Below are 11,648 nucleotides of genomic sequence, written 5' to 3' on the forward strand. Positions count from 1 at the left end.
CTGGGGATCAAACCCACAACCTGGGCATATGCCCCTGACCAGAATCGAACCTGGGACCCTTCAGTTCACAGGCCAACTCTCTATCCACTGAGCCAAACCAGCTAGGGCTTATTTAAGAATATTTTATAAGAAATGTATCTTTTAAATTTTTAAAGCTTCTGTTAATACACTTATCTTTTTTCTTCTTTTATTATTAACTAGAGGCCTGATGCACAAAATTTGTGCTAGAGTAGGCCTTCGCAGCCGCGACTGTCTGAATCCCTCCCTTGCAGCCACTGCCAGCTGCCTGGATCCCTCCCTCGCAGCCATGGCAACTGCAGCCCCAGCTTCGTCCCAGAAGGACGTCTGGTCTAATTAGCATATTACGCTTTTATTATTATAAATATAATGGTTTGTGTTGAATAATCCTTGCTTTCCTGGAGTAATCCCTACATATTTTTAATATAATACTTAGCTAGGTTAATTTCCCAACATTTTGGAGCCAAACTATTTGGATATAGATTCTAGTTTTATCACTTACTAATCATGTTCCCTTTTGGATATTACTTGATCCCCTGTACTTCAGCTTTCCCTTCTATAAAATGGAGATAATAATAGTATGCATCTCAAAGATTTGTTGTGAGGATTATTTAATACACATAAATTATCTATAACAGTGTCTGATTCATAGTGAATATTCCTTTTTTTAAAAAGAATAGTTTATTGATTTTTAGAGAGAGGGGAAGGGAGAAAAGAGAGACATCAATATGAGATGAAACATTGATAGACTGCCTCCTCACGCCTCTTACCGTGGATTGAGTCGGCAATCCAGGTGTGTACCCTGACTGGGAATCGAATCAGCAGCCTTTTAGTGCATGGGACGATGCCCAACTGAGGCACACCAGCCAAGGCCATAGTAAATATTCTTTAAGGGTTTACACTTATAAATACTTTTCATCTGCTTCCTGAAAGGAGATTGAACTGTGGTTTTCCTTTCCATGCTCTCTTATTAGGTATGGGGCTAGGATTGTGACAGCATAGCAAAATGATTTGGGAAACACCCATATTTTTATCTGATCTCTAATAACTTGAATAAATGGGAATTATCTGTTAGATAAAATTTACCTATAAAACCACATGGTGTATAACTCTTTTATTTTTTTTATTTGGCAAATCAAATTAGATACCTTTTTCTAGGCATAGCTTTTTTTCCTAATCCATGAAAGCCTGAAAGTGTGTGAGTATAAGAGCTTCTTTGTAATGCAGCATTCCTGATTTGGGGCAAAATGTTTAGCTAGAGTTTAACCTGGTATGGTGGAAAGAAGACTGATTCTAGTGATGACCCTGCCAGTAACAAGCTTAATGATCTAGATTAAGTCACATTGTCTCTGACATTCCTAGATTCTTTATGTGTAAAATGAGAAAACTGTTGACCCTGGATGCCAGGGTAAAGATAATGTTAGTCCATGTTTTGATTGGTCTGTAAAATAATGTATTGTTGATGTCTGGGTGGTATGTTCTGAAGTGGTTAGGCATGGCTGGCATTTGCAAGTGTGATTACCCGATATGAGTGAACATGTAGTAGCAGGGTGCGAATTGCCTTATATGCTGGTAGGTAAGACCTGGCATGCTGATGTGGCTCCTTTGGTGAAAAGGGCACTGGGCGCAGGGGACTGGGCTTCTCTCTAGATAGATTTCACCAACATGGCTGCTGCGTTGACTACTGAGCCTCGTGTGTAACCTTGTCAGGAACTGGGGATGTATCCCAGTGCTTTATTAAAATAAGAGCAACCTTAAAACAAGTCCCAGGTGTCATTGTCACCAACTTTTGGTCCAACATTTTATGGTGTGGCCTAGATCATTAAGAGTTTTCTCCCCAGCCCGGCCAACGTGGCTCAGTGGTTGAGTGTCTACCCATGCACCTCATCTTGGCTTTCCAAGATTTATGTGCTTGGGTTATACTAAGTTAAAAAATTTTTGTCTATTAAAATAAAAACACCACACCTTGCCCTTTCACATAGGCTATTGAGAAGACCAAATTAGGTCAAACATGTAAAAAAACAAACCACTTTATACATTAAATGGATTTGTGTAAATGCAAAAATGATAGTATAGAATTTAGTCAGTACATTTTTACACAATTATCCTCACCTCCACAAAGTATTCTTATAGATCTTCCTAAATAGGAATATGTTTTCTGTCATGTGCTAAGAGAAATTTAGGCTTCATTATCTCTTTCACTCTTAGGATTTGTTTCTGGTAAAAGAAATGTTCATTCCTAAATTGTAAACTTCATAATGGGAGGGATCATGTTTGACTGTTTACTTCTTTACAGCTAGTACATAGAACAGTGTCTGTTATTCACGATAGTGTATAGTAGTAGATATTTAGCAAACGTGTTTTTTTCATTATTAGATAAGTTATAAGATAAGTTTGTCTTTCTACAGAATAACCACATTTACTAAGCAGATGGGTGGGTGGATCAGCAACTTGAAAAACTTGTAAGAAAATATGTAAACTGTATTTGTTCAGAATTTTTAATCTTAAAAGGTAGTGAAATGTAGTTCACTATAGTTTTGTTAATTTACTTCATGAGATCTTTTTCTTTATGTGTTTAAGATATCTGAAAAATCACTTTTATCAGAGAAATAACAATTGTCTTATTATAATATCAAACAAAACAAAATGTCATCGCTAGGTAAGTTATTTGCAGAGTTAGTGGTATTCATTTGTAGAATTTAGGTAGATGCAGAGCAGTAAATACATGCCTAGTAAAGAACAAGGTACTAGTACGTTAAAGAGAGATGAGTGGACTGTCTTTATAAGAAGCCCAATGCATGTTAACAATGTCACAGGTTTGTACTTGGTTTGAGAATGGTCTATGTTGGGAAAACATTTTAGAAGAAATGACCCTAGAGCTGAGATTTAGGCCTTGTTTACTGTGTGATCCCAGAATAATTAGTGAAATGGGTTGGTAAATAGGGTAGTTTCCTTTTGACTGAATTTGGGGATCTTTTAGGGTTGCATAGGCAACACTTTAGGCAAAAGATGGGAACTTAGAACAGAGAAGAAAAAAACTTTTGTACTTAGTTTCTTCTATGTGACAAGGGAGTAATTATAGTAGCGTTAGATGTATAATGATTGGAAGGACTTTGTTTCAATTCCTTTGGTCCTTTACATCTGTAGTCACAAGATTCTTATGTATGATAAACATTGATTGCAAGTACTTCTTTAGTCATGCATGATGGTGTATTTTCATGAGAGGAGTGCTGTAAAAATTTAACTCATCAATTAAGACTTTTATGTACTTAAAAGGAAAAGCTTTTATTTTGAAATAATTGGCTTAAAAAGTAAAAAAAAAGTTTCATGCAAAAAGTTGCATAAAAAGTAGGTTCCCCTACTATGTTCATTTTTTTTTTTCCTGAACCACTTGGAAATAAGTAGAAGATATAATTGTCCTTTACCCGTATGGGGGCATATGTCTGCAACGTACGTACTCTTAAATACTGTGTTATGGGCTGAATTGTGTTACCCTAATATTCATATACTAGAGGCCTGTTGCACGAAAAGATTCGTGCAATAGGCCTTCCCTTCCCCTGGCTGCTGGCACCGGTTTTCCTCTGGCACCCAGGACCCAGGCCTTCGCTCCAGCCGGAGCCACCTTCAATCTTCGCTGCTCCGGCCAGAGCCGCCTTCAGTCTTCACTGCTTCGGCCGGAGCCGCCTTCAAGCCTTTGCTGCTCCGACCGGAACCGCCTTCAAGCCTTCGCTGCTCCGGCCGGAGCCGCCTTCAGTCTTCGCTCCGCTGCTTCGCGCCTATGTATGCAAATTAACCGCCATATTTGTTGGCGGTTAATTTGCATATCTTGCTGATTAGCCAATGGGAGGCATAGCGAAGGTACGGTCAATTACCATGTTTGTCTATTATTAGATAGGATTGAAGTTTTAACTCCTAATATCTCATAATGTATTGAAGATAGGGTCTTTAAAGAGGTAATTAAGGTTAAGTGAGGTCAATAGTGTAAGCTCTAATTCAATATGACTGGTGTCTTTATAAGAAGAGGAGATCAGGACACAGATACCATACAGGGAAGACCACGTAAAGACACTGGAAGATGGTCAGTTTCAAGGCAAGAAGTGAGGCCTTAGAAGAAGCTAACCCTACTGACACCTTGATCTCAGACTTCTAGCCTTCAGAATTATGAAAAAATTAATGTTGCTTAAGCTACCTAGCTGTGGTTCTCTGTTCTATCAGCCCTAGCAAACTGTTACAACTTGTAAAGGATGGCATAAGAATAACTTTTTAACATACTGCCTAAAAAGTGTCTTTAAGCAAAGTCCTGTGCTTTTACTAAACCAGTGGGGATTAGTGTTAGACGTTGGAGCCTGTTTAACTTTTCTTTGTTTGGAAAAAAAAATCTGGGGTGGGGGTGAGATGGGGCATGACAGGTAACTCAGTAAGAATGTCATTCTGTTGCTTAGCAGCAGACAAGAAAACCAAGAGTGTTTTTTTAAAAGTTAGAGTTATAAATGGAACACCTGCATCCAGTTTTGATTGCCTCACTTCAAGAATGATAGAGCATAAATTGAAAGAATCTGAAGAAGTGAAAAAACTGATTACAGGTATTGTGGGGGACTAGTATATGACAGTAATCCCTAAATGTGGTTTAGCAGCTGTTTACTGGCTGGGACAACAGTTTCAAGGACCCTGCTGCCTTCATCTTCATGAACCAGAAGACAACAAAAGTAGTTGATGTTTACTTCTGTTGGCTATCAACACTGCCCTTGTATTTTCTTCTTTCTGTGACAGTTTATTTGGCAGAATGCATATCTATAAATTAAGTAAGTAAAAATGCAAACCACCCTGCCTGTTGATGAAAAGCACCTGGGCTTTCCTCCAAAAGACATAAACTGTCATATTATAAGTCCTGATTCTGAGTGGGGCAATCTGCGAGGCCCCTAGACAGGGAAGAATAAAGACTGAAAGGGGTTGGAGTTCAAAGAAGTAAATGAAAACATATTTTTAAACAGAACAAGGAAAAATATTTTTTAAAATAAACATAAGAAATTATGGACTATAAATAGACTAAAACAGCAACATAAGTAGTTGTGAAAAAGAATGATTAGAAATCTAGAAAATAAATGGTAGTCATTATAATAAAAAGTAAGTTGATAAATTCTAAATTAGATACAAAAAACTGTTAAGTTGGAAGAGAAGTCTGAGGAATGCACTTAAATTTATAAAAGCCTTGAATATCAGTTACTGCTGTAAGTAGTTTATATCTTATTTTTTTATCTATTGCTGTCTGTCAGTTGCCCCCAAACTTAGTGGTTTAAAAAAACACCCCATGTTCACGATGGCACACAATTTCTGTAGGTCAGGAGTCTGGGAGTGTTTGCCTGGGCAGTTTTGGCTCAGGCTTCCCAACAGGGTTGCAGCCATTTTTGCCAAGGCTGCAGTCATCTCAGGGCTTGGCTGCACCTGGAGGATCAGCTTCTAAGCTCACACATGTGGCTGTTGGCAGAGTTCCTCTTAGAGCTGTTGGCCAGAGGCCTCTGTTTCTCTCTTCGTGGGCCTCCCTTCTCCTGCCTGCGTGTTCTCCTGGCATGACAGCTGGCTTTTCCTAAATGAGCAATGGGGGAGGGAGCCACAGCCCTCTTATAACTATTAGTTAGAGTTTTCCAGGAATACAGGAATGAGAGGGAGTGTATGTGTGTATCTTGATTGTAAGGAATTGGCTCATGTGGTTACGGAGGCTGGCCAGTCCCATGTCCTACACAGTGAGTTGGGAAGCCAGAGACTCATTGTCAGGGGAGACAATGATGTAGCTCCAGTGTAAGGCCTACAGACTGAGACCCAGGAAGCTCTGATGTTTCAGTTTGAGTCTGAAATCAGGAGTAAGCCGATGTCCCAATTTAAAGGGAGAATTCTCCGTTACCTGGGGGAGTGTCAGCCTTTTGTTCTATTCAGATCTTTGACAGATTGGATGAGGTCCACCAACATTAGAGAATACTCTGCTTTCCTTGGTATACTGATTAAACATTAATCTCACCCAAAAACACCCTCACAGAAACAGCCAGAATAGTGTTGGACCAAATATCTGGGAACCCTGTGGCCTAATCAGATTGATACGTAATATTAGCCATCATAGTAACCTGTCACTTCTATGTTTTGTTTGTTAGAAGTATGTCACTAAGTCCATCCCCATCCACAAAGGGGGAAGAATTACGTTTCACCTCTGGGAGGAAGAAGTATAGAACAATTTGTGGACATATTTTTAACACCACTATAGGCACTGGTACTTGGGAGACTCCAAAATTCATTTAATTAGAGTTCCAGAAGAAAAAAATGGAAAAAATGATGGAGAAGCCATATTTGAGGAGAGAATTGTTAAGAATCTTGATTGTTCATGAAAAAAAGATGTAAGTCTTTAAATAAATGTTCACTTGGGATACCAAACAGGATAAATTAAAATAAATTTTTACCTAGACATGTGATGGAATTGCAGAATATAAATGAGAAAGGGACAAGAGCTATCAGAGAGAAAAGACATTACTTACAGAGGAAGATAATTAGACTGACAGTAGACTTCTTATCAAAATAATGGAGGCTGATAGGTAATGGAGCAAAACTTTCAAAATGATAAAAGAAGATAACTGGAATCCATGTTACGCCTGGCTAAACTCATTCAAGATTGAGGAGATATTTAAAGGCTCAATATATTATTTAACTTTCTGTGATTCAGATTCCTTATCTATAAATAGGAATAATGATGTGTACCTTATAGGTTATTTTCTGCCATGTAGACTGATATATCCCAAGTGCCAGAACAGTACTTAACACATAGTAGGCATTCAATAAATATTTATTAAATGAACAGGGTGTTGTGAGGATTAATTTATATAAGGAATTTATAGCACCAATCAGAGAAAGACAAATATCACATAATCTCACTTATTTGTGGAATCTAATGAACAAAATGAATTGACTAGCAAAATAAGACCTGAGGCAGGGAGGCATACCTTGATGTAGGGGTGGGGGGACAAGGAGAGATAAACCAAATATATTTATATGCACTGCCCATGGACACCGACATTAGGGTGATGAAGCCCTGGGGGTGGGGGGTAGGGGGTAGGGGGAAATGGGAGATATCTGTAATACTGTCAACAATTTAAAGAATATTTTAAGAAAAAGAATTTACAGCAATGCTGACATGTTAATAACTACTCAGTATATGTTTGTTGTTAAGATTTTACCACTCATGGATGCTTACTAAAAGAACTATTAAAAATAGTTTTCAACAAGAACATTTCAGGAAGAGGGTGTCAGATATAATAAATGATAATGACACAGAAATTGATAAAGTGCCAGTAAATTAAATAATGATCATGGGGGAAGAAAGAAAAATGAATCTTTCATATTTTTTAAAAGGTAAACTAAAATATTTTAAGATGATTCTAAAATATGAAAGAGCAAAAGGCTCTTTAGTGTTTTACAGAATGAAGAAAGGGTATTCTCCTTACTAGATTTATAGACTTACTACATGTGGCTGTTGGCAGAGTTCCTCTTAGAGCTGTTGGCCAGAGGCCTCTGTTTCTCTCTTCGTGGGCCTCCCTTCTCCTGCCTGCGTGTATAATAATTAAGACTGAAGTGTTAGCGTCGGAAAAGGCAAGTAGACCAGTGAAACACAATGACCCAGAAGTAGACTCACACATACAAGGGAACTTGATATATGACAGAAAGCATCACAAATCAGTGAATAAGATAGACTCTTCAGTAAATTGAACTGGGACAAGAGGTTATTCCTAAGGAGAAAACCATGAAATTTGGTACCTTACCATGTACAAAAATCAATTTCAGTTGGGTTAAAACCTAAGTGCAAAGAAGAAAAATTTTAAAGTTGTCATTCAAAAATAATAATAGAAGAATATCCTTCTGTGGGCAAAGAGGGACTTTTTTGAAAAGACAGCAGAATACACATGTAAAGATAGATGTGACTATTAAAATTTAAAATTTCATGTCTCAGAAGATTCTATAAACAAAGCAAAAAGACAAGTCTTAGATTTAGGGAAGATATTTGTAATGCATGTAACTGACAAAGATTGGTATTCAGCATAAAAAAAAAATTCCTACAAGTCAAGAAGGAAGAAACAACCTAATGCAGCGGTTCTCAACCTGTGGGTCGCGACCCCTTTGGCGGTTGAACGACCCTTTCACAGGGGTCGTCTAAGACCATCCTGCATATCAGATATTTACATTACGATTCATAACAGTAGCAACATTACAGTTATGAAGTAGCAACGAAAATAATTTTATGGTTGGGTCACAACATGAGGAACTGTATTTAAAGGGCCAGAAAATTGAGAACCACTGCAAGGGATCTGCCTGGGACAGAAGGGTTATGAAGTACCACCTCTAAGAACAGGAAGCTGCTGTACCTCACACACACACACACACACACACACACACACACATTGGGGGAAAAGGAGACATACATAAAACTTTAGACGATAAAAAAATATGATTACGCAGTTTACAGAAGAGGAAATATGACTGGCGCATAAACATGAAAAGATTTTCAAACTCACTAGGAATTACACTAATGCAAATTATACCATTCCATACTCATCAGACAGATAATAAAAAAGAATGAGAAGACTATATGTTGGCAGAAATGTGGGGACCCCACACTCTTACACAGCTGGTGGAGTGTCAATTAATACAATCACTTCGGAGTGCTATTTTGGAAAATCTAATAACGTCGGCCATACATAAACCCCTGGAAATTCTTCTCTAGTATGTGCTCTAGTGAAATACTCTTCTATAAATGCACAGGAAGCACTATAAGAATGTTTATTCTAACATTCTTTGTTATGGTAGAACTTGTAAGCAAACTATTCCTTGAGTGAAAGTGTATGCTGTTTTTATATATATATATTTAATATATTTTTATTGATTTCAGAGAGGAAGGGAGATGGAGAGAGAGATAGAAACATCAGTGATGAGAGAGAATCATTGATTGGCTGCCTTCTGCACGCCCCCTACTGGGGATTGAGCCCACAGCCCAGGCATGTGCCCTTGATCCCTTGATGGAATCGAACCTGGGATCCTTCAGTCCACAGGCCGATGCTCTATCCACTGAGTCAAACCAGCTAGGGCTATGCTGTAGTATATTTGCATAATGGAATAGTAGACAATTAAAAAGTCAGAACTAAAGCTGTAAGTATCAACATGGACAAATCCCTCACAAACACTGTTAAGGAAGATGCAGAAGTACATGCATAATAAAATACCATTTGTATAAAAACCATGGAGAACAATATTATATGCTATTTATGGACACATACTGTATAATAAAATATAATCTTTGGCATGTTTTTAAACAATGAATCCTGATAAAGGTTACCTCTGAGGAAGTATACGAATGGATGGAGAGATACACAAATAGAGAAAGATAAGCCAAGAAGGCAAAACAGATGTTTGTTTTATGGACTCTATACTTGTCTGTATATTTGAAATTATTTGTAGTAAGTAATTTAAAACTACATTACCAAACAAATTCTATGATAAAGTGTGTGTGTGTGTGTGTGTGTGTATGTGTGTGTGTGAATTTAAAATTTCTTACAAGAATATATGGAATCCTCTCTAAAAATTCTCTGATATATTCTGGATCTTGCTCATGGGAAAATCTTACAAAGCATCTTGTTGTAAGGATCTGATACTTTAATAAAAACAAACCATGTCATTTCCCCATCTGTTAATAAGTTAAAATAGCTAAGTATTATGGAGAATCTGAAAATTAACTTATCTTCATATATCTCTTCTAATGTCAACATTCTGAGAGCTACATGGGATTGCCTTTTATGTTATAAGTTGTATTAAAACTTAAGCATGAAATCAATATAAACTTTTTTCTTAAATTTAAAGAAACACCCAATAGTGAACCAGTCTTAAGTCTAGTATCTCTCTAGGGCCGATTATAACAAGGATTATTTTATTTTTGCCTTACGTTTATTTTATGTGAAATATTTCATTACTTTATTTTCTTATTGAGAATCTTATCTGGGTTTGAACAGATGTTTTGTATTGTCATTGACATATTTGTCAACCTCTCCCTAACTAATATTGTTCAGATTCTGGACACTTGCAACAGATTAAACATAGGTTTTATAGTATCTTAACTTTCTTAGATATGTTTTAGTTCAAATATGTAGAAAGAAATTTTGCCACAAAGTTGGAGTAGCCTTTTTCTTCATTTAGAATATAAAAATTAGAAATTTGAATGTTCTGCATTTTTTTACAAGTTTTCATGGCAGACATGTCATCAAATGAAGTTATGACTTTAGAAATATTTTAGTTATCAGGATTATGTCACAGCCTAGCATTTCTTTGGCTTTCTTGAGTGATGCGAGCGTTTCATTGCATTGCCCAGGATAGATGGGCTGAAATGGCAGGAACATAACTAGAAAGTGCACGTTATATATGTTTCAGTCAGCATGTTGCTAGTGACAGGTGTTCAATGGTTGTTGGGATCCTTGTCAGCGGAGAGAATCCTTTGACATTAAAGTCACCAGCTCAATCCTGATTTCGGGCAACTCTATTGGCAGTTCCATCAGGCTGCTGCTGATCGGTGAATGTCAGAGCTGCCACTGTTCCTCAGAGTGTCACCAGCCCACTGTGGGTTTTTTTTTATTTGTTTGTTTTTGGAGGGGGAGGTTGTTTAGCTTGTCTTGTTGTTCAGCCTTAACCAGATTTTCAAATTGCTTACGTTTGGGAAATAAAATGAGAGGTCATGGGGAATATAGGTATCTTTAGGGCATGCAAAACCACATGCAAAGTGACAACTTACTTGGAGACTGGTAATGATTACCTTGACTCCCAGCCAATCAATGGTGGGAGCACCTGGGGACTCATTAAATGGCATTTGTGGTGTCTGTAACCTGGATTTTGAGCTCTGTTTCAGGAGAAGTAGTGACAGCCTTTAATGTCTAATTGACCTCTTCTCTTTGTTTCACTTTCTTTCACTTTCTGTGTTTGCTTCTGATGTGGTCCCTGGGGCAGCAAACAGCACTGCTCAGCATTTTGAACTTCTGCTCAGAGCTTCAACACCTCAGTTTGGGTAGTTGTGTAATGGTAAGTATTTGAAAATTCGTTATTCTCAGTTGCTCATTCTCTTTTTCTTCCCTTGGGTGAATTTTTTCCTGACTCATCCCACCCCACCCCCACCCACAGCTTTTCTGATTTACAGTTGAACCCCACTTTCAAACATTTTTCTTAAAGTGGAGAGTATATCTTTGAAATGTTGACATTATTTAGCCATGAGAGCAAGAAGAGAAGTATAGTGTGGCAAAAGAGTTTGGTTCTGCCTCAAGTGAGATGTAGACAAGTTATCTACTTCTCTGGTTTCTTTATAAAATAAGTGATCAATCATACTCAGATGTCAGTAGTTGAGTGAGTTTTTCACAAAGCTTAATTAATTTTTTAAGTTCTGAGATTATTTCTGGAAATGTTGATGATAGTAGATAGGTTTATTTTGTGTTTTGTTTGTTTTACTGGCCTTACTGGGTGAGATAAAAAGGTGGATATTCTGTGTTAGAACTCAGGTATTTTTTTATTATTATTATTATTATTATTATTATTATTATTATTTTATTGGTCCATGAAATCCA

General features: G+C 37.3%; 1 protein-coding gene across 5 annotated transcripts in view; it reads left to right on the forward strand.

Moving 5' to 3' along the window:
* The window catches only part of FBXL4 (F-box and leucine-rich repeat protein 4), a 48,341-nt gene that overhangs the window by 31,810 nt on the left and 4,883 nt on the right, over positions 1–11,648 (forward strand). For all 5 annotated transcript variants that reach the window (XM_014543922.1, XM_014543923.1, XM_014543924.1 and 2 more), the window contains one exon: positions 11,041–11,112. In XM_014543922.1, the coding sequence (XP_014399408.1) occupies positions 11,041–11,112 (72 nt within the window). The remainder of the gene's footprint in view (positions 1–11,040; positions 11,113–11,648) is intronic.

This window comes from Myotis brandtii, unplaced genomic scaffold (genome assembly GCF_000412655.1).
Source record: "Myotis brandtii unplaced genomic scaffold, ASM41265v1 scaffold343, whole genome shotgun sequence".
Taxonomy (NCBI): domain Eukaryota; kingdom Metazoa; phylum Chordata; class Mammalia; order Chiroptera; family Vespertilionidae; genus Myotis; species Myotis brandtii.